We start from the raw sequence: 27,500 nt of genomic DNA on the forward strand, positions 1-27,500 counted from the left end.
TTTCTATTTTCTAATTATGAATGAATGAAGACATTTTTAATCTTTTGAATTTTAACAGATTAAATCTGATTTTCAATCTGGAACACTTTTACACTTTAACCCCTCAATTTTAAATACAAGTGGGATTACCGTGGATACTTGATATGATAAAACAGTACCAGCATATACAACAACATGATAGTATGGGAGAACACACACTGTTTCAAGAGCGGAGAGACAGAATCAAAACCCAGTCTCTACATATCCCTTAAATCTAACAGAGACAAAACAGATGTTGGGTAGCCTGAATCATGTCAGGACGTGTCAGTTTCATTCTGATCACGGCGAGATAATTACCTGTGATGACTGGCTCTAGATTCTCGTTAGTGACATTACCTGAAAAGAAATTAAACAAAACATTCCTTATCTCAGTCATAATAAATAATCTATAAGTGGGTAAAACGTATGCAGAAGTAATTAATGTGTTAAAGCATATAGTTGTCATGTGTACCCACAAACAGCTATAGTTATGCTCATTTAATTACATACCTATCAATTTATATAACATGGTGTTGGCACCATTGGTGACATTGATGCGTTGCACAAGAGAGAGAGAGAGAGAGAGAGAGAGAGAGAGAGAGATACAGTAGAGAGAGAGAGAGAGGGAGAGAGAGAGGGAGAGAGAGAGGAAGCCTGACTGTGACTAAAGTTGTGACTCACTGCTGATCATCGTCACTCAGATTCTGTTACTTCAGACAGTGTGGCTAATGGTCTCTTATGCAACAAGTGTGTGTGTGTGTGTGTGTGTGTGTGTGTGTGTGTGTGTGTGCGCGCACATGTGTGTGTGTGTGTGTGTGCAGATCTGTGTGTGTGTGTGTGTGTGTGTGTGTGTGTGTGTGTGTGTGTGTGTGTGTGTGTGTCTGTGTGTCTGTGTGTGTGCGTTTTGATTTCTCAATGGACTACACTATGGGAGCTGCACATGGGTGTTTACTCAGACATCACAGGGCAGACAGTGCTGATGACAAATGCTGATCATTGGGCATTAGTGTTGGTGTCGACTGAAGGGACCTACTTCCTGCTTGGTCCTGGGGCTCCAGGCATAGGTGGATGGTGCTGGAGAAGGTGGGGCTTGGGCAGTGATTGGGCAGGCCCGGGGTCGGGGAGGAAGTGATCCAGGAGGACGGGGAGTTGTGCTGGCAGCAGGAACACCGGCTCAAGGAGATGCGCCCATCAGCCACTGCCCTGCAACCACACACACAAGCACACACACACACACACACACACACACACACACACACACACACACACACACACACACACACACACACACACACACACACACACACACACACACACACACACACACACACACACACACACACACACACACACACACACACACACACACACACACACACACACACACACACACCCGGGCAAGCATACAACAACCAACACACCAACATACACACATATGTTAGATACATGGATATTTTCCAAACTTATAATGCATAATCACACATATCAACTAAAATATATATAACTCCAACTGTGTATGTGTGCAAAACACTATTACAGATACACTATTAGACACACACTAACCTGATTGCAGGGTTTATATGTCCAGTGCTGGCTGGTAGATTCTTCAGGTGCAGTGGCACATCAGTGAAGATCACAGAGTCCAAAATCTCAGAGTCAGCATCACACACCCCAACACCATAGCACAGGACTACAGCATCTGCACCACACACACACACACACACACACACACACACACACCACAAACATGTAAATATTTGTGTTCATCTTCAACTAACGTCTGGTTATGTCTAAACTAGCAACAACAGTAGTAAGACACTGTACAAACAATCACAGACACACACATACACAACTGCAGCTGTCTATGATATGTCTGTAATAACAATAATAGCAGTAACATACACAAACAATGCTCTTTACATGTTCAGACACACACACAAACACACCCACACACCCACACCCACCAATACACACACACACACTCACACCCACACCCACACACACACCTGTCCCAGAGGTGTGGTTGAGCAGGTAAAGGCCATCAGTTCCGATGCGACCCTGGAGAGGGATCGCCTCTCTGGTCCCGCCCTCAAACACCATCAGAACCAATCCGTCCAGACTGGTCCGCGGAGGTCCAATCAGCTCCACAAACATGCTCTCCTGGGTGTGGTTGGGCCCCAAGGCTCCGCCCACCTCATTGATTGCCAGGCCCTCGGGGGAGGGCGGATGGGGACACACGTTCTTCGCCATGGGAGTGGGTGGGCCCACCTGAAACGCACAAAGCATTTGATTGGCAAAGATTGAGCCTAATCCTGAACTACCAATTATTAGCCGCATCTTATACATTGATTTTGCTAAATTTCCGCAGCTATGACGTTAATACACAGGGGCAGTTAACATGGTATCAATATGGTTTTGTTTATTTTAACTTGCATAAAACACTGTCCTGTGGTTTATACACAATGCGGCTAAAACACAGGAAATTACTGTAATCCTCGGCTAAAACCTTTTTAGCTTTTCATTGGAGATACATTTTCTTTTGGTCTAGGACTAGGACTAGGATTAATCTATGGCCGTTTGGTTTGAGTCAAACAGGACACAGTAAATGAGCTCACTCGGAATGCTGAGAGCGTATTGGGCCTCCCTTGGCAGCGGCTGATGCTCTCGTCTCCAGGCAACGCCTGCGGATCCTCGAGCAGGGGCAGCTGGTAGGGCGTGAGCGCCTCAGTCAGCATCCAGCCGTCCTTGTCGCTGCCGCGGACGCGGTACACCACAGCGTCCAGCAGCCCGAGCCTGGGCGTTCCGGTCTGCTGGGAGGGCGGCTCCTGGCTGCGGTAGAGGGCCACGGCATCGGGGCCGTTCTGGACGGTGTTGGCCGGGAGCGGGATGTCCGGCTTGGGCTCCAGCCCGTCGCTGCCGACCAGGAAGTAGCCGTTGGCGTCAGTGAAGAAGCCGGACAGGCTGATCTCCTTGTAGGGCCGCCCGGTTTGGCCGTTGATGAGCAGGAGCCACACCCCGTCGAGGGACGTGCGCGTGCCCGAGGGGTGCCAGATCTCGACGAACTCGGTGTTCTCCGCCACGCCCGGCGAATCAGAGTTCACCTCGTTCAACAGGAAGTCCGTCCCCAACCACGGCGGGAGGGTGGGCAGCGGCGTCCCATCTGGAATCACTGCCACAGATATTAGACCCGCCAATCAGAAATGGACACAGGAAGACCGGAAGTGACCAATCAGAGACTCAACACTACAACGCTCATCTCTTTCAGCAAACCAAAAAAACGATACAACTTTCTGCTCATTTACACTCGAAAGCGTGACCTTTCCACAAATCTCAACACACCTGTGGGAGTCAGACAGTTAGATACCTGCGGTTTGAGCTGAATAACGAGTTACCATGGCAACATTTGAATGCCAGTCGGGGCTCTATATTTATACAGGTACTGCTAGTTCAACTGAGGTCTTCCAGCAGGCAATTTCATCTTGACTGTGATCAGGGAGACAGCTAAAAATGTAGACCTTACCCAGCACCCACCTGAACAACTTCTAAAGTATGATTACACACAAGCTTGGTGTTTACCCACAGCTGGGTATAATTACACACGCTCATATCTCTAACAAATAAATAACATTATGATAACACATGTTCAACATAGCTACACTAGGAACTACTGTAGACACCAGCATAGAAACAACTGCTTACAGGCCATGGAGATCTACTCCGGGCCAAAATTTGTGTGAGAAATGGAATGCATGAAATGGAATGCAATACATCTTGAATTTCCCCTTGGGGATCAATAAAGTATCTATCTATCTATCTATCTATCTGACAGAGTAAGAGAAAGAAAGAAAGGAAGAAAGAAAGAGAGCGAGAGAGAAAACCTGTGGACATGGCTATAGGATAAACATATGGTGGTGAAGGGTACAAGGTCTAAAGGTGAGGATGATGAATGATGAGTGAATTTACCAATGTCATGAGGGCAGATCTTTGGCCAAGGACAATGATTGCGCTCTGATGGTGTGGCCATTGCCTCCATGAAGGTACCGGAGTCTCTGGACCAATCAGCAACACCACAGCGACTGACTGACAGGCCATCGTCCCAACTGCAAAATGGGAGAATCTGTTACAATTCTATTTATAGAGTAGAAATTCCACTCCCAAATAAGAGTCCCATCCTCACTTGCTTCACTGGTTCCAAATGTGACCCTAATTGGTTCTGCATGTGCCAATTCCTACAAAGTGTGCAGTACAATAGCAGATTTGGTACACTGCACATTCAGTATGAATGAATGAGTCTGCAGTGTGTAGTATGCAGTACAATACAGTAGGAATACTACACTGCACATATCCAGAAGGTGTATACAAGTGCAACGAAATAATATAATAAAATAATGTAAGCAATCATGGAATGTAAAAACATGTAGCAACATCAGCAAATAAACAACTTAGAAACCAAGCATTTGTGCTTACAAGACATTTCGTTCTTTCTCAATGACTCGTATGCAATAGGCTACCACAAACATGCAGCCAGAGGGAAGTTTAGATCTTCAGCTGAATGGTTCCATTTGTATTTAGGTCTTTACACAAGAATGTTCTCTGATAATCACTTGGGTTCTTTAGCCGCTGATCTTCTGTTCTTCTAAACAGGAAATATGATGTTGCTCTTGAATTCACTGTCCACTAACTGCACTTGGCTATCTAATCTCCTTGTTAGAGCACTGATCTCTCAAACCTTTGAATGGGTAGTGGAATACGGAGTATGAAATGCTAATCCTGAATATAAAGATCTGATGGTCAACCACTGAGATAAAAGTTGTTGAAGGGGATCATCATCAGTCATTCATTCACTAGCTCCATATGAAAGGCTGAACTACAGTATACTCAGTTGATGTAATGAAACGATTAGATGAAGTGAGCGAGCGAGCAGGGGCATACTGTACATCGGACTACAGACAGGTCCAAGCAGTTTCCTCTGAGATAAGGCTGCAACAATTCAACGATAATCTACTAAACTAATCGTCAACTATTTTGGCAATCCTTAATCTGCTACTTCGCGGCCCTCTATTGACTATAACCGCACTATGCAACTTCACCAGATCGGGTAGCGTATCTGTAGTTCGATGAAATGAGACATAAGAAACTACAAATTTGACTTGTACATCATACTTTCGTAAAATCATGCAGCATACTCTACTTTGTCTGTGGACATCGTTATTTGCCGGATAAACAAATAGCGTGTGTGCGACTTTAGTGTTGCTTTTATCAGTTTGTATCATTTTTTCAATTAATTATCTGATTTTACCTCCTTAAACTTCAATATATACTGCAATATAACACCCATTTTCTGCCACTTAATCAATTAAACAACTACAAAACTAATCAATAAAATAATTGACAGATTAATCAACTATAAACATATTAGTCAGTTGCAACCCTGATCTCAACAGGGTCATAACAGGGTCATAACAGAAATGGAAGTTTTTTGGTTTTTTTCAGTGCTTCCACTCAATGTGCTTCTTTTGTTTTGGTCCTGGCTTTCATCTACTGTGAAGTATTATATTTGACACAACTGTTGTAAATACCACTTAAACTCGCACACTTGCCCCTGGGCACGGTTCATGTGGATTTGTTTACAAACCAGCAATGATAATCTCTGAAGAGCCGACTGACATGGCAATATTACACAATTTCACGCAAATAGTACACTATTGCACAATTGCTGTAAACCAATGTGTGAGGGGAGAGTGAAGTGGCTTGGCTAATTTTTTGCTAGTTTTTTGTTAGCTTCCTTGCTTATGTACTGTAGAACAAATGTAGCCCTTTAGAAACATGGAAAGTGAACCAGTTTTTGAGAAGATTCCTAACAGAAACAGTAACAGTGTGTGACAAATTCCTGATTCCCCCAGATCCCAAGACCAAGAGTACATGTTATAATGTATGTGAGATATATATTGGCACTTCAAATTGTAGCAGTTCTACTCCAACACACAGTTAGCGGACTGTGAGGAACCATTAACTGAATTTAGCCAAATTGTGTTGGATCAGAATCATAGACTGTAGGCTACCTTTGGAGGTGCAGTCTGCAATGCACGTTCTATTAAATTCAACACAGCCTTGGCAACGAGTCAACCATAGTGGCTTGGACCGAGCTATAACCAAACCAGCCAATCAACAAAGTGCACCAAAGATGAACTCAAATATCAACAACTTGTGGCAAAACCGAAACCTAGTTACCCGTGGGTGAGGGTGAAGGGCTGGCGTCCTGGCGTCAGGGTCTCCAGGAGCGTGGCGTTGACGGGCTGAGGATCGGCGGAGAACACAAAGGCGTCGATTGGCTCGACGAGGCTCTGGGACAGGACGTCGGCCACCTTCCCCTCGTACAAGGCCACCGCCCCGCTTGTGGAGCCTGCAGTCAAGGGAGGAAGAATATTAAAGACCCACCACAATCAATCAATCACTGAACAACAAAAAAACAAAAAAGTGCAATATTGCATCGTTGCCATCAAAACAAACTGTTGTTTCACAGACAACTGTGAAACTCAGGCTTAATAAAAGTAGAATTTGCTGTTTGGCTCAGTCTCTTCATAACACTTGCATATTTATGTGACCCTCAGTCAGGGATATGAAAATCAAAACATTAAAAAGATTTTTGTAAAAACACTGTTTCCCTGACAATGCATTGTTTTGAAGTGCATTTTGGTTACATTTTACCAACAAAAACAGCATACATAGCCCCTTAAATCATTATACTCAATCATGATCAGTCAACGACAAATTGCACCATAATTACAGTATTTAAACAATGAATGTCTGTGCAATGTAAGTGACTGTTTAAACACAATTGCTGTATAAACACAATTAGCAAAGGCTATGCTTCTAAGATTTCATGTTTGACAAACATGTCAACATGTTTGAGACTGGCAAAAACATGTGGGTAGACTAAAGAGGTGGGTGCGTGTGTGTGTGTGTGTGTGTGTGTGTGTGTGGTAGCAGTCACAGTAAACAACAGGATGACTGCTAAGCAATACAATTCACCTGTGTCTACAACTCTCTGATCTGTTGCCAGGAAGTGCAAAGACTCATGTGCTGCTGCTGCACATTTGAGCAGTCTTACTTCTGACTTGTGTAGCAACTGTGGTTGTTAAGATGACATAACATAAACTGTGATCCAAGCTGACATGGTGCCTGCTTTTGAGGCTTATATTCAATCTTTCTGTGCAATTAAACACAGCTTGATGTGGAAAATGAGTAAGCTGAAAAACAATTCAAGAAAATGTGGGCTGTAAAATGTGATCAATCAATTTGAACCACCTCCATCAAGGGGTGTATCGTGGGAAACAGAAGAATGTAGTTTGGTTGATGATGCTGACAAATCTGGCAAATTTTAGATCTCTGTTTCTCTATTTTTCCCATGGACATACCGACAGTACTGGGTGACCTTGAGAAATGGAGATCTATGTAAAAACTCACTAGATTTCTCCTAAAGTCCAAATAATTCATACTCATGCCAAATTCAGATTTATCGACAAATAAATGGCAAATGACATAAGCACAAAACAAAAGATGTTTTTTTCTGTGTTCTCTAGGACAAAAACAAATCATATTAAGTACAAATTTGGCAAGGCTGAGAATATGGGTTTCACTTTAAACATAATATCCCCTCATATACAGAGCTGCCTTGGAGTATGTCTAATCTGTGGTTCACCACATCCTGCCAGCTGCCAGGAGTGTTATCACTGAGAAGATGAAGTTTGAGGTTAGAGGTCATCTCCTTGACACCCACTTGGAGGTGACTTCAGTGTGAAAGAAGAAGGAAGAAGACTCCTGGTACATACAGGACCATATTATGCTTTGTATTCTTGTGTGGGTGCCTGTATGCGTGCATGCATGTGTGTGTGTGTTTATGTATGCATGCCTGTGTGACTGAGAATGTATGCATCTCTGAAAATGTGTCTCTGGGTGTGTGACTCCATGAATGTGTGTGTGTGTGAAGTCGGTGTGTCCTGCCTGTGTGTATTACCTGTTCCACTGGTGTCTATGGTAACAGACAGAAGCCTCAGAGAGCTCTGACCGGAGCCCGCAATATCCATCGTCTTTCTGACCGCTCCTGTCTGTCCATCAAACACCATCAGCGCCATGGCGCCCATCTCCGTGGCGACGCTAAACTCCACGTGCCTGCTCGTCGCCAGGCCGCCCAGCCGCACCTCCTCGATGCGGGCGAGGGCGGGCGCCGGCAGCGTGCAGTTGTTGGCTCGCCCCGGGGTGGGCGGCGCCACGCGGAAGGCCCAGTGGTGCCCCGTCTCCCAGCAGCGCTGGATGGACTCGTCCTCCGCGAAGAGCGACGGGTCCTCCAGGAACGGCGGCGAGCCGGGGGTCAGGTGGCCGGCCAGGCCCTCCACGTCCCCGCCGCGCCGCGTGGCGTAGACCAGCGCGTCCACCAGGCCCTCGGTCCGCACCGACTCCCCCTCCTGGAACGGCGGCGTGCCCGGCCCGTACAGGGCCACGGCGTCCGGTCCGTTCTGGATGCTGTTGGGCGGGAGCGCCACGGCGGGCTGGGGGCTGAGCTCGCGCGAGCCGATCAGGAAGAAGCCCCGGTCGTCGGTGGAGTGTCCGGTCAGGTCCACCACGCGGTAGGCCAGGTTGCCGTTGCCGTTGTACAGGACGAGCGTGTAGCCGTTGAGCTGGGTGCGCGCGCTGCTCGAGTGGAACAGCTCCACGAACTCGTGCGTGTCGAACTTGGGGTTGTCGCTGTTGACCTCGCTGATCATCAGGCAGCCCTCGGCGCAGATGGACGCCAGACACAGGCACACGCACAGCGCGCACGCACGGGCCCACGCGCAGAGCAGCCGCCCCATTGGTCCTGGTTCTGCGGTCGACGAGAGGGAAGGAACACTCAGCGCTCCTGTTGGGACAGACATTAAAGAGTCATCGTCAGCGCTCACACGTTAGAGTGAGTCATGCTTGAAAATCCATTGAAAAAGAATCTCTGGTCTGAATCACTGGAAAAAAGTTTCCTCTTTAATGCCACCTAGACACTTTCACTTCTCCTAACTTGTCCATAAAAACACACACATGATGCACACACACACATGCACACACACACACACACACACACACACACACTTACACAGTTGAAAGAAAGTGTGATGCTAACTTTGTCTGAAAGAGCCTTGATTACAACATAATGACATGTGATGCACGCGCGCACGCACACACACACACACACACACACACACACACACACACACAACAGCAGCGTAGTGAGCTGCATGCATCATCAGAACATGCAAGGTCAAACACAACAGATGGACAAATGTGATGGGCCATCAAGCTCTGTTGCTAACTCAGCAGTAAGTGTCACTTGCATTTCAATAACACTATCCACCTGAGATTACTACAATTTGTGAGTAATTTCTCTACATCATTTTGCGATAATGAAAGCATGAACATAGGCTACAGTGACAGGATCTCAAAACAAATTGAAGGTGTTATATGTGTGTATGTGACACAAATGGCACATGCCCTACAATTATAATCACTAACCCATAAAAATAAACTGTGTGAAACTAATGAAAAGGTGTAGGCTACTAGTACTTAATGGCAACTATATATCTCACATAAACTACTTTGAGTAAGATATCATGTAGCCTAATATTTGCATCCTTACAGATAACATACCAGGCTGAAGAATCCTGTCAGCTTTGTGCATGAAACACAAATAATTCTGAGATTAAAAGAGAAGTCATGTGTCAAAGCCATGGAGTAATAAACACTTTTCCCCACTCTTTTGAAACACCTCTTAAAACTGCGTGTCTGTCGGGTGAGTCACAGACTGACGATGCAGAAGAAGCTACATATCTGGGTACAAGACGCTTTATGAAGCGGCGGGCCTTTCGAAATGACAGTGCTTGAGGCCCAGGGTCTCCATGGATTTTCTTCGTCACACTGCGAAACTACGCTATTAGCTCCTCAATGATGAAAAGTGATTCCTACCAGTCGTTCCCCCTTATGTTTATCCTCTTGAAAACGTCCCTTGACGTCTTTCGCGCAGTTCACAATGCAATCGATGGATTGATGCAATGTATCCCAATGTGGATTAAAGGATAGCAACAATATAGCTATTATCGAGACAAGCAACTCTGACACCCAACACTGTTACTAAGAACTACGAATCGGTGAAAGTCACAATAGTTTTTAGCGCCTGGATATGAGTGAAAAAGTGATGCCTTTGAATGCGATACTTTAGACTAAATAGCCTAAAGTGACAATCCAAGTCGGTGAAACAATGTCCTGGGAGACATTCCAACATGCAGACTCGGCTACGGAACGGAACCAGTTGCTTGTGCCGGAGATGCGTGACTGGGCTGCAGAAACCCTGATGAAAAGGTCACTCTTTGCTGGCTTAAGTTGCCGTAATCGGTATAATTCACCAAATTTTCAGGTTACGTTAACGTTAAAGTGGCACCATCCACATAGCTTAAGATGAAATCTAGAGTTTTGTCTAGCAGACGTGAGTTATTCTTACGGTGTTTGTTTGGGTTGTCCTTTTGGATCTTGAAAGCTTCTTTGGTGACGATGAAGATTTCTTTAAAGACGTTAGACAACTTTCAGCGCGTTACTTTCACTCCTTGGGAATCTTCAACTACAAATGCACACATTTGGTCTGTCCTCCTCCTCCGTTCCTCTTGGTTCTCCTCCTTCTTGCGTAGGCGGTTTTGGATAGGAGGGGGGTTGTGCATTGGGGGATGGATGTTTTGAATGACTTACGCCATCGTTCCCTTCGTCACAGACTCATTAAACTAAATTTGTCGCGAAACACTCAAGTTGGTTGAGAAAGTTATATGTGTCAAGAATTGCCTTAAAATGTGCAGTCGTTTCCTAAAAGTTTAGCCTTGTTAGAAACAGTTTTGACGAGAAGAATAGCGGAGTGAACCCCCATGTTTCGCGGGTTGAGCGAGGTCTCCCGGGGGGCGCAGACTGGAATGCGAGATGATCTCGCATTTACCGTAACATCCACATGGAACGTCGATCGCTTGTCGGAAGTAAGGACGCTTTCCTGGAAACGGGTCTGATGGTTCATTTTCTACTGGAAGAAGGTGCAGACTGAGTTAGAGTAGCTTAATTCCTGCAATCTGTTAGTGGCAAGCCCTTTTCTGTGTAAGAAAGCAGTAGGCCTAAGCCTAAACTCTACTGTATGGACACATGCAAAGAACAAGTTGTGGCTCACGCACAGCAGCCTCGCACTCAGTCAAAACAAATATTTTGACGGTAACAAGTAAACACACATACAGCAGAAATGTACATGACGAACTGTGGTCCTAACATGTTGTCTGCGTACTTTGTAAACACCCAGTTTTAAAAAATTAACTTTAATTGGTCCCATGGGGTCAAAGTTCATAGACCATGTGCGCAAAGCTGTACAATTGCTTAGTTGCAGAATACTTTATTTCACCCCAGGGAGGGTCAATATGGGATAAGGGAGCACTTGCAGTATTCTCTCCTTTATCTGAATCAATAGAACTACAGTCAGGATATGGTACAGAGAAAGTTGGTGGTTGGGATATACAGCAAATAGTAAAAGTATGAGGCGCAATAACATTGTGTCAGTAGGCTGTGATGGGGGATGCTATTCGAAATTAGGCAGTCCGAGTTAAATTCCGGAAATGGCCAGCAGATGGCAGCACTTGCATACTGCAGCAACAGAGTTCAGGATGGGGAAGTGGGGGGTAAGACAACTCACCAGAGTGTACAGAAATCATCTCCTGGAGTGAGTGCTCTCCTATGTGATCAGATTTGCCCTTTAGATAACAACGAATAAGGCCAGAACATGGGACGCCGTCGAAGGATCAGTTATGTGTACACAGAAAGGCTTTCTGACTCCAGCTCCTCAGAGACTCGGATGACTCACTGGCGGAGATTGGGGGGGGAAGATAAGCAGAGCCAGGCCGGGAGAGCTAGTGATAGAGAGCAGAATATTCCTTCTGTTTGAGCAGCCTAGGGGTGCAGTTAATGAACGTCTTAAGCAACCTCTTGTCACCATTTACCACTTTGAGTTGGCTCATCAGAATTAAACTGCTATGATCTAAGACACTCGTGTAGCTGATTAAAGTTTTGCTCTTTCGTATATGAGCTATAGCTGCAGACCATTTACAGTTTTTTTGAATGAATGAAATCCACATGATAATATGATGAGGTAGTGTCAGTGGAATTGATCTTTGCAGTGTAAACTGCACACACGCACACACACACACACACACACACACACACACACACACACACACACACACACACGCACACACACGTGCGCGCAGTGTGTGTGAGAGAGAGGCACTATTTATGCACATCAGGATTCAGTGCATGTCTTCTGGTTTAGTGAGGGAAAACTGTTTCCACACAGAAGTAACATGCACATAATGTATTCGGAACACCACCAGATATATTTTTTAGAACACCAACAGAATGTTTTCAACGCAGTCTCACGGTGAGGACCACGTAGCCTTCAGCACAAAGATATGTCTGGATGAGTCAGCGCCTGCTGGATCCTCCTCCATGAGTGAATCTAGGGACACAGTAGGCTCCACACACAGCCGTCCTTATGCTAGTGCATGTTATTTATGTATTTATTTATTATTATTTTTTATTATTTATGTGGCTGATGCTTTCCTCCAAAGAAATGTGCATATGTTAGATGATTGCAAAAAGTCTCACTGGAGCAACTCAGGGTTAAGTACCTTGCTCAAGGCCACAACAATTGCAGTCAGAAATCAAATCCATGTCTCTCAGGTTACTACTCCTCAGCCACTCCACCAACACCGCCCCTACACCACACAGTATCAGAACCAGACTGAGACTCATATGAACACACAGAGGCAGCACACGTTCAGCGTTCAATGACAAAACAAATGACACCGCATAGATCAGAAAGAAAATGGCTTATTATTATTGTATATTTTGATGTTATTTTTTGTAAGCTGTTTCCTCTGTAATTTGGCAGGTGATGCTTCCCTGACGGCACATGCCTGATGTCTACTCATCTCCTGGAGATGGTGCTCCCACCCCTACATGACTCTCCTTACTGGTGTGTCCTCTCCTCTGCACATGGCACTTTCAACCTGCCTCTCTCCAGCATGTTCCCGTGTTCATGCGTCATGCTGGGACCCCAGTGCCTCAAGCGCCTGCTGTGGAGGTCAACTGATGCCGGACGTCCTTAGTTCTCATCCCCTCAGACGGGTCAAATATGAACCATGGGACCACAGGGCAATACAAACACAAATTATCTTTAATTGGTAATTAAAAACAACAGCACTTGAATGACAAACCATCCAAATGGCCATGCGGTGCACTCAACCTGTTTATTATGAAACAAGGACAAGCCATGTCACAGGGACATAACATGCAGATAATGGGTTATAGTGGGAGAGCAAGCATATCTCAAATGACAGCAGGTTTTTTTTTCAAAATATTTATTTATTCATTCATTTTTTAGCAAAGAGATGGGGTTCATAATTTCACAAGGGTTTCTACTAATTAGACAAGAGTTGGACCAGTTGACTTTTGAATGTCTTCCTGCAATGGATGACCTTGGATTGCTGTCAATCATCCCCGCCCACCTCCTCCCAAGTTTGCAAAAGCTCGCAATGGCCCTTCAACTGTCACCTTCAAGTTTTTTTTTATTTTGGATGGTTGTCACGGTGACCACTCTAGTCACGCTCTGCTTGGCCCAATTACCTCTAGGATGTTAACCCTTTGTGGCCTGGGCTACACGAGTCATGCCTCCCCATCTCGGGTGGAGATGATCTGCACTACTCCTCTCTTTTCACGTCCTCCATCACGCCATGTTCTTTTCATCTCCCAGAGACAAGTGGGCTCAGAAATCAAGGTGCAAGACGGGAAGATGAAAGCAGCTAGTCCACATCACCTCAAACGTCACATGGGACTGCAGGGAGTTTGCAGCATGGTTGATAACACTCCATATGTTGCCAGTAGATCTACATGAATTTGGCAGCTTGAAGATACAGTACCCATATATGTATCCTAAACAGGTAAATAAGTCAAAATGTGAATTTGTGATCTGTGATCATAAAGTTAATTTGCTAGAGCAAAGTGTCTCAAAATCATGGGGTTTGCCTGTGCAGTAATATGACCCTCGGGGGAAACCATTGGCTTAAAGCAGCAGTAATGAGCCGAGTAATGATGAAATTACATGAAAGGCATGCAAAGCCTTGCAAACACCAACAACACCACATTTGGCACAGGCAGTGATACAGGCCTGCCAGCCGACTAACTGGTGTCTCAGTGATCTTGCACACTCACTGGCCACTTTATTAGGTACATCGGATCAGCTCCTTATGAACGTAAATATCTAATCAGCCAATAAAATGTCGGCATTTAGACATGTAAGGCCAAGATCTGCTCAAGTTCAAACCAATGGTCAGAACAGGGAAGAAAGGTGTTTTAGGTGACGCTGAATGTGACATGGTTGTAGGTGCCAGACGGGGCAGCCTGAGAATTTCAGTAACTGTTGATCTGGGGGGCAGCCGTGGCCTACTGGTTAGGACTTTGAGCTCGTATACGAAGAGTTGCCGGTTCGATCCACGGTTTAAATTGCTCTTGAGCAAGACACCTAACCCCCACCTGCCTCCCCAAACGCCACTGTTGGGCAGGTAGCTCACTGCTCTGGGTTAGTGTGTGCTTCACCTCACTGTGTATTCACTGTGTGCTGCTGTGTGTGTTCACTAATTCACAAATTGGGATAAATGCAGAGACTGAATTTTCCTCACAGGATCAAAAAAAAATATATACTATGTACAGTATATCTTGAATTTTCACGCACAACAATCTCTAGGATTTACAGAGAATCATCAGAAAAGGAGAAAATATCCAGTGAGCGGCAGCTCTCTTGGGTAAAAAGGGTTGATGCCAGAGGTCAAAGGAGGATGGGCAGACTGCTAACTCAATTAACCGTTACAACAGAGCAGAGGTATGCAGAAAAGCATCTCCGGACTCACATGTTGAACCTTGAAGCAGATGGGCTACGTCAGCAAGAAATCGCACTGGGTGCCACCAATCTCCCAACTATTAGCCGAGGTTTATACATTGATTTTGCAACATTTCTTCAGCTACGAGGTTAATTTACAGGGGCAGTTGATATTAGCCTGACTCTCGCCAGACCCTTGTAGTTCCGCCATGCTCCACCAGAGGCGTTTCGCTGAGCTCCACACAAGGGTCTGGACGCGAGGGCAATCCAAACCCCTGGGCCAGTGATCAAAAAATAAGCAACCAATCAGGAGCGCCGAAGCGAGTGTTTGATTCAAATAACAATGGCGGCACGCAGCGAGGAGTCTTGTGCTGACATTGATTCTGCTATTTCAACCGTTTTGTCGAATCTATCGAGTATTCATTCTTTAAAAAATTAACAGAGAATAGTTTTGAAGACATTTATTGGTGGCAAGGATGTTTTTACTCTTCTTCCGACCGGGTTTGGCAAGAGTTTGAAGAAGCCTAGCACGTCATTCACGATAACAGGCAAGTGGTTTATCAAATCACATGCGAGGATGTTTTACAAGGACCCGCCTTCAGAAATACATCTCCTATCGAGAAGTCCCAGATCCTTGTGTGAAGCAGACAGCGAACTACAGGATCTGGCGAAAGTCAGGTTAAGTTGATATGGTATTAATATGCTTTTTTTTTTTAACTTGCATAAAACACTTTCCTGCCGAGTATACACAATGCACCAAATCCAGGTAATTACTCACCAACATTTGACAATAGAGGATTGGGAAAATGTTGCCTGGTCTGATGAGTCTGGATTTCTGCTACGACATTCACATAGCAGGGTCCGGATTTGACAACTTGAAAACATTGATCAACCCTGCCTGTATCAAATGGTTCAGGCTGCTGGTAGTGGTGAAATTGTGTGGGGGAGGTTTTCTTGGCAGACTTTGGGTCCCTTAGTACCAATTCAGCATTGTTGAAATGCCACAGCCTCCCTGGGTGTTGTTGTTAGAGACTGTCCATGCCGTTATGATTACAGTGTTACCCTTCTGATGGCTACAGTATACTTCCAGCAGGATAACACACAATCACATTGCTCACTTAATCTCAAACTGCTTTCTTGAAAACGCCAATGAGTTCACTGTAGTAAAATGGCCTCCGTGTTCACCAGGTCTCACAGAGCTCTCATTGGGATATGGTGGAACAGGAGACTTGCATCATGGGTGTGTAGCTGCCGCAACTGTGTAATGCTATCATGTCAATAGAGAGGCAGGTTTCTGTGAGGCAGGTTTACCCAATGTACACACTGTGCAGCTCTCATACTAGCTAGCTACCGTTACACTGATCGTGTATAACAGGGTGTTCTTAACTGTTAAGGAAACCGTGTCCAAACATGGCTCTTTCATATGGCTGGCTTGTTTTGTGGTTGTTGTGGCTGCATTGATTTTTTCGCTCTCCTTGTCTGGCCTTGGCCTCTCCACTGGGGACCCTTGCCTGAGACTCAGACATGGCGGAATGTATAAGTGTGTCATCAATGCAGAGTCAATGTAGTATCAATTTAACCACTGGGGGATCCTCCAGGGTAGGATCACAAACTCTCTTTTTCCTGTGTGTGTGTGTGTGTGTGTGTGTGTGTGTGTGTGTGTGTGTGTGTGTGTGTGTGTGTGTGTGTGCGCGTGCGTGCGTGCGTGCGTGCGTGTGTGTGTGTGTGTGTGTGCAGCACGTGTGTTTACTATATTGATTCAGCACATATGTAGGTCAGGTGCCACACAGGCCAGCGTTGTCATGGGAACTAAGAATAAAACATGCCACATCTGTGTAAGCCGCATCTGTTTCATGTTCCACCCCTCGTATGTTGATATGTTTACACACACACACAAACACAGAGTCATTTGCCAGATACAGTATGCAGCAGCACAAACACATGCTGTGTGATTTGTTGGATACACAGCGGAGTATGTGTGTGCGAATTGGTATTGGCACACACACACTCACACATGAACAGACACACACGCACGCACGCACGCACGCACGCACGCTCACACACACATACACACACACACACACACACACACACACACACACACAGGAAAAAGAGAGTTTGTGATCCTACCCTGCTTCAAGGTTCGACATGTGAGTTCAGAGATGCTTTTCTGCATACCTCTGCACACACACACACACACACACACACACACACACACACACACACACACACACACACACACACACACACACACATGGAATGGGCAAGAGAGAGTGAAAGAGAAATAATTAATTTATGGTATAATGACAGAGGAAGAAATAGGGGGGTGGCCATAAATTGTACATCAAAGGGTTCTTTTTCCAGTGTCTTCCCTCATCTCTCTCTCTCTCTCTCTCTCTCTCTCACACACACACACACACACACACACACACACACATACACACTCTCTCTCTCTCTCTCTCACACACACACACACACACACACACACACACACACACTCTCTGTCTCTCTAGGGTATTGTGTCTGAAATAGCCCTGTTCCTTGTGCGGAGTGCATACTGGGTAATAAATCGGTTGTCAGGCCCAAGAGGCTCATGGGAAGACTGTGCTCCAGATACCACCAAACACACACACACACACACACACTCACGGATGGACACACACACACACACACACACACACACACACACACACACACACACACACACACACATGGACATCAGGGTATAAGCAGCAGTATATCCTATCAGAGATGAGATAAATGGTAAAGCAGCTGCTGTGACCACCACAGATGTGATCATCAAAATCTCATACCATGGTGACAAAGACAGGTCTGGAGCCTGACATCATTCATACACCTGGGGCCAGGGTGCAAGAGGTGTGAATAGCACCTATGTACCTGCTGCTGGGAATTGGGGAAGGACATCGACAACAATCTCAATCTCAACAATCACATCTCAGTCAGTAGCCAGACCTGTTTGCATTGGCCAAATTCACTCACAATAAAGGTTGAGGGGTCTTAAAACAGCACATGTGTTAAGAGTTTGAGATTGTGGTTCAGACTTTCAGAAAAACTGAATCCAGGGTATGTTCAACGATCAGGTGTCCTTTACTGGAATAAAGACTGATTGCTGCATCATCCATGAGAGACATCCTGTATGTTTTCAAAGCAAACACAGTCTCTCTCTCTCTCTCTCTCTCTCTCTCTCTCTCTCTCTCTCTCTCACACACACACACACACACACACACACAGAAAGTCACTAACATGCATACATGCAGATACAAAGCAAAGACGCACACATAGACACGCACACACACACACACACACACACACACACACACACACACACACACACACACACACACACACACACACACACACAGCAGCAGAATTGGGGGGAAAAGGGAGTTGAGCACAGCTCAGATCACTCAGCATGCTGACAAGAGAGTTGCTTGTGCTCTGCAGGCATCTTTGTGCTTTGGACACCCCAAATCAACCCCTCCCTCCTCCCTCTCTCCTGCCACCTTTTCACTTTCATTCGTCCCCCTTCCTCTGCACTCACACACACTCTTATGTTCTGCAGGCATTTGTGTTCTTTAGACATCCCAAATCAGCTCCCTCTCTCGGATTGGATGTCGGGAGTGAGTGCAACGAGCATATGTGAGAAAATTTCAACTTTAAAAGCGAAAGCCAATCAGATCTGATGTAAAATACAAGGTGCTTTGTAGGCTAAGACCCCACCTCCCAATAGTAAAGAATTCTGTAACATTTTAAAAATCTACCGGGGGGTGCTGTGGCGCAGCAGGCTACAGCGCCCATACCACGTACGGGTCCGAGTGCCCACGGGGACCCAGGTTCAAATCCAGCCTGCAGTCATGTCCCAATCCCACCCCATCTCTCTCTCCCACTTGCTTCCTGTCTACTCTTCACTGTCCTGTAACAATAAAGGCAAAAAGGCCAAAAGAATCTACTTAAAAAAAAAATCTACCAATTGTACTAATTTGAATGCATGTGGGGTGGATGTAGGCTACACATACAGTATAAGTGTTACAACCTAGCCCTACCTCTGACAGCCATATGTATCTTGCTGTATAGGCCCAGGGCTTTGGTTTATGCTTGAATTTTAATGTAATATGAGGCATGATTGTATCTTCAGCGGTAAAAGTAGGCCTACCTTACAATATAATAGCTGTGCTGAAAAATATTAATTTCTAATGTCAAAATGTTATAACGGGTGACATTCTAGGCGTAACAATCACCATGTCGAATGGTGGTGGAATTGTGTGCCAATGTTATCATACGTCTTCCTGTTTTGTTGCATGGTGGTGTTTACAACTCTCCCTGTGTTACCACCTCCCCTAGTCTGAAAGCAGATATATCCTTACAGTTGTAAGGGGACGATTACGAACAATTTTATTTTAACAATAAGCACCAAAATGCCGTTTACATCGATTTTAGAACAGCTAAGGGGCGTTGTTAGGCATGACGCGCAAGTGGAGTTTAGTTATCAGAGAGTTTAAAAGCGGAGCAATGATGGCTAATGATTATGATGATTATTTTGGTGAATCACGAACGTTCATTCTCTGCAGACAGGCCAGGGCATTGTGACGCAAACAGCTGTTTCATTAGGTCATAATAGCTAGGCCCTAGATTTCGTGGTAATGTGCTAAATATTCTCAGATTAAACGCAACCTCATTTGAGCAGGTCGACGTTGCAATTCCTCAACATTACAGGCCAATTAAGCCCAGGCAAAAAAATCAGTTTCATTTCCAATTTGCGGGCTTTTGTCTTCCCGACCTAACAATGTCAGAAGGACAAGAGGTAAGCTCAGAAATAGTCCGACTCAAGAGCTATAGCCTATTCTAAATATAGGCCATGTATTTGAAGTGTTGCGATTTGAGATAAAATGTCGCTCTTTGATTATTAGTCTGATATTGTTACTAAAATTAATGCTGTTTCTTGTTGGCATAGGTGAATTGAATGTTGAGCAAAACAAACTCTTGTATGCTAGTTGGCCAGAACATGTCTGAATATATGTGAAAGGAAATAATAGTCTATGATAGCTTGCTTATTGTCAGCATGCAGTAGGCTACCTACCATTGGACATTCCAGATGTGCATCGCATTTGTCGCAATGAGTTAACGTTTACTCGAGCAGCGTGTATGGCGATGATCAACAAACAGCAAACACCAGTTGTAATCTTTTATAAGATCACAGAAAGTTTTTCACAAAGTTCCACATTGGGCTAGCCTACTTCAGTTGACGCACCAACCTTGAGGCACAATTACGACCCTGGACACCATGCTTTTGTCAGTATGTTAAAGTATAATAGGTTAGGCTATATTGTGAAGAACAGCATTCATCATCACAATGTCATAGTAGTCTTCAATGTCATGATGAATAGAGAACAAAAACAACTCTCTATTCTCTAGTATCCTTTAACATGCAGATGAAAAAGCTTTTGGTCCGTTTTTGTTTACTCAGGGGACCAAAGAAGACGTTTACCAGCTTGGTTCCTGCATAGTGGTCCGGACAACTCGTCATTTCCTGATCCCAGCCCTCAGAGAGGTTCTATGTATTCCTATCACATACGTGATTCCATGTGGAACAGCAAGGTCAGGGCAACTCACATCTCTAGTCCAGTGCATCTGTAAAGTAGAGCTTCCTGATTGTAAATCATGCCCAAATATAATCCTTGTGTGAAATTGTTTCTCTTATTTTTACATTTATGTCAACTGTAGTTTACCTTTCCTGTACATTTTTGCTAGATATCTACATGTGTTTATGCCTTGGAACAGGACAAGCACGTCAGATGCCAGAAAGGATGGAGAGTTGTCCTTGGAGGAGGGAAATCTGAGCATTACAGATGAAATGCTTTTGGCACTAAACAAAGAAGCCGATGAGATTCTGCAACAACGTGTTGGTATTGTCAATGGTGTGCCGGTCTTAATAGAGGGACCCTTGAGGGCTGGACATGCCAAAGCTTCTGGACTGACACTCTCAATTCCTTTGCTGGATCAGCTGACCGGCACTGAATTTAGAAAAAGAGCAACCGAGCAAGTGAGTGAGGTTTTGTTCACAACTCTCAACAATGATTCCTGCCATGAGTCAAATATGAAAGCAGAGAGCCAGACAGACCTCTGTGAGCTTCATGCCTTCTATCCACCCGGCTCCCACTCACAGTCTATTGCTGATGATCTGGTCGATGATGTTGTTGATGATTTTGTCTATGATATTATTGACTCCATGGACAAAGACTTGGGCCAAAACGTTCACTCAGCAGCGTATGACGTTGTTGGATATGTCGTTGCGGGGATGAAAGATCTTGTGGAGGCAACACGAGTCATGGGAGGTATCTCTATGAGATGGATCTGCGCAACATCGGAAACAATGTTCTGTGCCATTCAGAATGCTGTGAGGAATCTTTTCTCCAAATCTGCTTACTCTGACAGTAAAGAGGAGACAACAATGGCCTCTGCAAGACATGTCATCAGCCAAGTGATTGTGTCCATGCAGGGTGATATTTCTGCACTTAAGAGTACAGATGATATAGAGCAAATGGCATTGATTGAGAAGATCCTCAGTGCTATGTTGACTGAAGTCAGAGTGATTGGACTGGAAACAAAAAAGGACAGGTCACAAAGCCCTCAATCGCCTCACTTCTTAAAAACAGTTTCAGACTCAGAAATTGAAGACCTAACCAAAGGTCATGTCACTCCTGTTCCCCCTGTAGTGGGTGTCAACATGGAAGGCTCTTCATTGTCTCCTGCATGTGCCAATGAAGTGGTGGACACTGTTTTAGAATGTCAAAGATGTGAGAGACTTGTTCCTTTGCCAAACCAACTGGAGAAATGGATCTCTCAATCAAAAATGAGGGCATTCTCCCATGATTTCCAGACTATTTCTGTGCCAGTGGGGAAGAGTCTTTCAGACTCCATTCTCTGCAAGTTACCGGCCAGAGCTGAGAGACAGAATGAAGCTCCATCTGCATTTATTTACGGATATGTAGAGCAGGCTGTGAAGCAACTCGTGTCATCGTGGTTGTTGCCCTCAGCATCTACTGAGGACCAAGAATGTTCCCAGCAGAACCTAGAGACCTCAACATCACCCTGTATGATCACAGAAGTGATGGTCAAAGAGGTGGTGACTCTCTCTACAGAGTTTGAGGGAAATGCTGCTTCTGCCAACAGTGACAACTTGAAGTATGACTATGCCTCCCTAGTCTCCATGTTGGTCATTCGACTTTTGAAGAAAGTTGACAGCTTACGCACTCCCAGCACCCATCAGGACGGAGTTCCAGATAAAGTTCTGGATATCTCCAGACAATTGATTCAGAAGATTCTGTGTGAGCTTGACACACGTTTTGGTATCGCAGGTGATGAAAGTCATCCGCAGCAAGTGAATTTTCACCTGATGTACCGAAATGTGTACAAGGATCTTACTAAAGAGTTTGGGTCTGAAGATGTGCTGTGTTCTGCCCTGGAATCAGAAGATCCATCTTTTGAGTCCTCCCTTGTGGAGAATTTGACAGGAGAGATTGTAAAAACTTGTAGCCAAACAAACTTAGCAGCTTCTGAACCCAGGATCCCACCAATTAAAGCTGCAACTGGACTACAGGAAAACAATAAGGAAAAGACCAAAAAGAAAATTATTCCATCCTGGCTGAAGATGGCTAAATTCAATTGGAAGGTAAAGTATGATGCTTATAATTGAGCTAGGTTGGTCATGGAGTGTTGCACTAAACAATATAGAGTACTAGAGTATACCTTTTACTCATGATATAGCTATGTGTTCTTCAGAAATCAAAGAATGGAGCACAAAGTCTTGACAGTGAGGGCTCTCCTATTCCAAGCACAAGTAAGTTCATGATGGTATCTAAAGCATCACCTCAACTGGATTGAACAATTTTCACATTCAGGATATACAATATAAAATAATCTTTTACCTGCTCCAACGTAACCAGCTTTGAATGAAGAAGATAATATAGAACACTCTGTTATTCACAGGTTCCTCTCAGGTTCAGGCCATGAAGACCGAGCTAAGGGAGACTCTGGCCGAGGTCACCAAGGCTCCTGAGTGTGCAGCCAGCCGTCTGGAGATGGCTCAGGACGAAGAGACCACAGGGTGCTGTTTCTTCAAGATGCCCAAGTTCAAGTTCTCCTTCAAGGTAGAGTTCAGTTTATGTAACGCGTCATTGCAATGTGTCTATTATGTGGACTAATTGTGATCTGACAGACTAGTGAGTGAAGGACAAATCGGTTCAGACTGATGTGAGTATGCAGATATAATATTTCTTCATTAATCAATTTCTGAATTTGAACTAATGGTTTTCTTTCTTCATTAGAAAATAATGAGAGGAGCTAAAGTTGGGCATTACCACGATGTTACCTCATTTGAAGAGCAGAACAGTAATGTGCCAGGTAAGTAAAAACAACTAAAACATGTGATCAAAGTCTGGAACACATTCATGTATTCATTCATTTTCATTTTGATGGCATTCTTTGATACATGGCAAGTGTTGATTTTGTTCTTTGCCATTTTTTTCCAGCCTGTGAGACTCAGCTGAAGGAGGAGCAGGATTAAATTGCATCTGGGCTTGCCAACACCTCAAGTCCAGAGATGGGACTTTCTGACTTAAGTCACCTACACAACAAAATCATCATAGTTCATTAAACATGTTTCATCAAACATGAGATCAGTTTCGTTGGACATGTTATTCCATGCATGCTGATGTAATTTTGAAACAATGTTTTAAATACAATGACAATGGTTTCATAGGATGTATAGTGGTGCAAGAAAATGTGAAAATCCCTTAAACCACTGTGCCCTGTCGTACACCCGGCGCAACTAAAGTGCGACGCAAGGCTTATTCATATCTTACACCCAGTCAGTGACGAATTTCTGGTGCAGGTAACATGCACTCCACTTTTATTAAATCTTACGCCCAGGGGTGTGGTATAAGGTGGGGTGTGGTGCGTGATCCAAAAATCACTATCTTAGACTCTAAAAATCATTACGCCTCTGACCAAGAAAAACTGGTTTATAGTGAAAAGCGTGTGTAAAGCACAGCTGAAGATGCACTGTCACGAGATGTACTGTAAGCAGCCCCTAGCAAGCAGTCCCAACTTCTCTGCAGGACAAATATCATATTCCAGTCATTTGAACATTATTGGGGTAAAGGCTGCTTTTTTAAAGCTACAATTTCGATTATAATCCTTTGCCAGTCAATAGTTAAAGGGATAATCCGGAGTGAAATGCACTTTAGATCAATCTTTCGGACTATTGGGAGTAAATACGTTGAGTTGACACCAAAATCATGTCATTCGGATGTATTTTGAGAAAGTTCGAGCTCACCGTTTTTAGCCAAAACTCGTTAGCCTGGAGGTGACTCGGGCATGTCATTTCGCCGCTACAAAACGCTATTTTTATACCTCTTCTACTGTTCCAAACAACACTACACTTACGTGGTAGTGAGTAGAGGATCCCTAAAGCCAAACCGAAGTATCCCCACGCCTTTATGTGGTCGGATAGAGAGTCCAGAATGAATTTAATCGAGTCCGTACCTTTCCGGAAATGTTTATAAAGTGTTGTTATAGCGTTGGCAGCTGCAACAGCGACATTTCCTGTAAAGTGCATTTCAGTCCGGATTATCCCTTTAAAGTAAATAATTGTATAGAACTGTTTTGCCATTGTTTTGCTATGCATAATGAAGTTTCACTTTACATTTGAATTCAAATGATAGACGAGTGTAGAATGCATGTAGTCACAAGTTTAAATAAAGTCAGGTTTAGTGGAATCCCTGTGTTCTATACACGGTCTTGCATGCCAGCAGATTCCTTTAAATGCAACACTGACTGGAAAAATGTCAGTTTAAAGTTGTGCTATTTGCTATAAATGGTAATGACAGATGTCACTCTCATTGGTTTAAAGGATGTTATGCTCAAAACACACCCATGATTAAGAAACAGAAGAACAAACCTTTTGAACAATGCGCCCAATGTTTGATACCAAAAGAACTCCCAATATGGACTGGACACACCACTTAATGTGTTTAAGCTTTTCACCACAGAGGTTCAGATCGCCAAAATAGGGCCCTAAATGATTTAAATGTTTCACAACTGGAATGGTGTAAGCTACTGTCCCTATAAGATAACCATTCAATTCAACTCCAACTCCATCCAAATCAATCAATCAATCAGTCAATTTTCAGTCACGCACACCAGTCTTTACACAATATGTACAGTAGAAGCTCTTCTTTTCCTTGCCAGGGAGAGGAAGACCAACCTGTCATGAATAGTCCCATCTACTTCTGCACATTTCACATTTTTCCTGTGTGGTGGCAATCACAACAACGAAGATGTTTACTGATGCATCTGGATCACATACATACTTTCCCTCACTCCTTCCACTATCTCACTCTTTCTGTTTTTTATTCCCTCTCTCTCTCTCTCTCTCTCTCTCTGTCTCTCGTCACCAGAAAGCTGAGGCTGTGATCAAGGAGGACAAAGGAGGCCGTCCAGTCTGTAGACGACCAGAAAAGAATACAGAGAGCCCTAGATGTTGCTCAGCTACACTCTGTGGACTAACGCACACACACGCACACACACTAAGCCATTTAAGACTTGAGAATGGGTAAATATGGTCTCTGATAAATTCAGGCGCATAAACTTTCCATTGTTTTTGTGTGCGCAAACACACACTCGCTTGCAAACACAAAGGCACATTTTCTCAGACATTAACGCATATTTTAGCCTACTAATGAATGTGTGTGCCTCAGTAGGTATTTCCCCTGTCTGGACAGTCTCCGAAGCAGTCATCTGCTTGAAGAAATAATCAGTTTGCCCTTTTATCGTGAGCAAAGACAAGGATCTTTTTGAAGTAAACACTGAACAGACTTTGTTTGAAATGCCCATAAAGAGAATGAAGAGCCTTAAAACAAAGCCTTGAGTGATACAGAGTGATTTTTCTGATTCAGGTATTTCTATTCATTCCCAAAGGAGTGTGTCTGCCTGACAGCGTGAATGAGATTGCCGAACCCTCAAAGTACTTTTGTAATCTTGAAAAAGGAAGTGACAGAAGTGCATTATTCACACTTTAAGATTTGAAACTGGTTTGATTTGACGTTTGATCCAGATGAAATTTGCAAAAGGGCATTCTGTTTCTATGGCTTAGAAGGTGAGGTTGTGGAACAATGTTTTTTTTAAGGTGCACTCCCAAAAGTCTCAGATCATTCAAATGTGATCGCTCAGTGAGGTGATAATCTTTGGAGAGTTGCAAAAGATGCTGCAATTAAGGAAAGGATGGAGAGTGGGAAGGTGTCTAGAATGGATGGACTTCCATGAGTGCTTTTGGCTGCAACAAGTTGTCGCAGAGAAGTTCTTACCCTTCTCCCTAAAAAGGAAGATCTTGTGTAAAAGTCATGGCATCCAGTGTTTTTACTGGCCTCCAAAGACAGTATTGGAGACAGTATTTTTCGTTGATCTAGTTCTATAGCATCTGCGTTAACTAGAGCCAAGGATTAAAGCCAAACGCTTTCAAAATAGCATTATCTGAACAGTAATAATGTTCCAAATATTGGTTATTTATAATCTTGCTCTGGGTCCCTCTCTACACATAAAACAAAGCACCAACATTGTTCGCAAACCCAGAGTTTATAACAGAAGACTGTTAAGAACAATCCACTGTTTGCGATTTTGGGCTCTAGTTTATGCCTGTGCTAGCTCTGTGCTTGATCAACGAAAAATACTGTCTCCACGGCTTATATGATGTATTTTTATCCAGAAAAACACTCTATATATTATTCAGTATTGGTAGATTCAGAAATTGAAAACGAGATACATGGGCAGAGATAGTATTTAAAACGATAAAGCATTTTAAAATGAAAACTGAATAGTGGGAATGCAGCCTAAAAAAGTGCAGAATCAGGATGTTGTAATGCTTTTTACTGCTTCAATCTGGATTCTAGCCATGATGTTTGCTTTCATAAAGCAACTGAAAATGTACACGTTTGAGAGTATTTGGAGTTGAAATAGCACTTCATGTTCCATTGAAGAGGAACTTAGCATATTCTTCTTTTTAAACTAATGTCATGTACAGTATATTATGTTATAAAGGTCTTTTGGAAATTCAACTCTCTCAACTGTCTCCCTCGCTCTCTCTCTTTTCCTTGCTAATCCTCCCATGTGCAAATCTAGCACACTCACACACACACACACTCACACACACACATTGAGGAAGAGGGAGAGGTGAGTTGAGGTGGCACTGAACTCTGAACTGCTGATGGAGGGGGCGAGTTGAGTATGTGTCCTCCGCTGGCATTCATGTGCTTTGATCTCGATTCACTCTCATCTCCTCTCCTCAAGCTACCCATATCAGCTTTGCCTCTTCCCCTCCACCCTCCTCTCTCTCTCTCCTCCCTCTCTTTTAGTGTTTCTTTTCCTGTAGCTATATTTCTTTCTCTCTCCCTCACCTTCCCCCTCTCTCTCCACCTTTCTTTCTTTAAGCTTC

The 27,500-nt window shown here is 44.1% G+C and overlaps 2 protein-coding genes across 3 annotated transcripts in view; one reads left to right on the forward strand and one right to left on the reverse strand.

Annotated features, from left to right (window-relative positions):
- Positions 1-10,714, reverse strand: part of si:ch211-183d21.1 (uncharacterized) — a 15,322-nt gene extending 4,608 nt beyond the window's left edge. Inside the window, exons 1-9 of one of the 2 annotated variants that reach the window (XM_062526120.1) lie at positions 10,541-10,714; positions 8,036-8,917; positions 6,250-6,421; positions 3,982-4,118; positions 2,634-3,187; positions 2,025-2,286; positions 1,582-1,717; positions 1,052-1,221; positions 337-375 (exon numbers count right to left, since the gene is read on the reverse strand). In XM_062526120.1, coding sequence (XP_062382104.1) covers positions 337-375; positions 1,052-1,221; positions 1,582-1,717; positions 2,025-2,286; positions 2,634-3,187; positions 3,982-4,118; positions 6,250-6,421; positions 8,036-8,870 — 2,305 coding nt within the window. In that variant the 5' untranslated portion in view covers positions 8,871-8,917; positions 10,541-10,714. Of the gene's footprint in view, positions 1-336; positions 376-1,051; positions 1,222-1,581; positions 1,718-2,024; positions 2,287-2,633; positions 3,188-3,981; positions 4,119-6,249; positions 6,422-8,035; positions 8,918-10,008; positions 10,076-10,540 lie in introns of those variants that run through there. The other variant, XM_062526121.1, reaches the window with a different exon arrangement.
- Positions 10,715-22,377: 11,663 nt separating this feature from the next.
- Positions 22,378-23,619, forward strand: LOC134069606 (uncharacterized). Its single transcript, XM_062525600.1, has 5 exons — positions 22,378-22,682; positions 22,793-22,850; positions 23,000-23,160; positions 23,338-23,413; positions 23,542-23,619. Exons 1-5 carry the CDS (start codon positions 22,407-22,409, stop codon positions 23,574-23,576), a joined length of 606 nt encoding a protein of 201 aa, XP_062381584.1. The 5' UTR covers positions 22,378-22,406; the 3' UTR covers positions 23,577-23,619.
- The last annotated feature ends 3,881 nt before the right edge of the window (positions 23,620-27,500 follow it).

The sequence above is a fragment of the Sardina pilchardus genome, chromosome 22 (assembly GCF_963854185.1).
Source record: "Sardina pilchardus chromosome 22, fSarPil1.1, whole genome shotgun sequence".
In the NCBI taxonomy this organism is placed as follows: domain Eukaryota; kingdom Metazoa; phylum Chordata; class Actinopteri; order Clupeiformes; family Clupeidae; genus Sardina; species Sardina pilchardus.

Bases quoted from the DNA above. Each gene is read 5' to 3' on its own strand.
- LOC134069606 (XM_062525600.1), top strand. From the start codon at position 22,407: ATGTACCGAAATGTGTACAAGGATCTTACTAAAGAGTTTGGGTCTGAA. The intron at 22,683-22,792 runs GTAAAGTATGAT...TGTGTTCTTCAG, and splicing joins TGGCTAAATTCAATTGGAAG to AAATCAAAGAATGGAGCACA. The intron at 23,414-23,541 runs GTAAGTAAAAAC...ATTTTTTTCCAG, and splicing joins GCAGAACAGTAATGTGCCAG to CCTGTGAGACTCAGCTGAAG.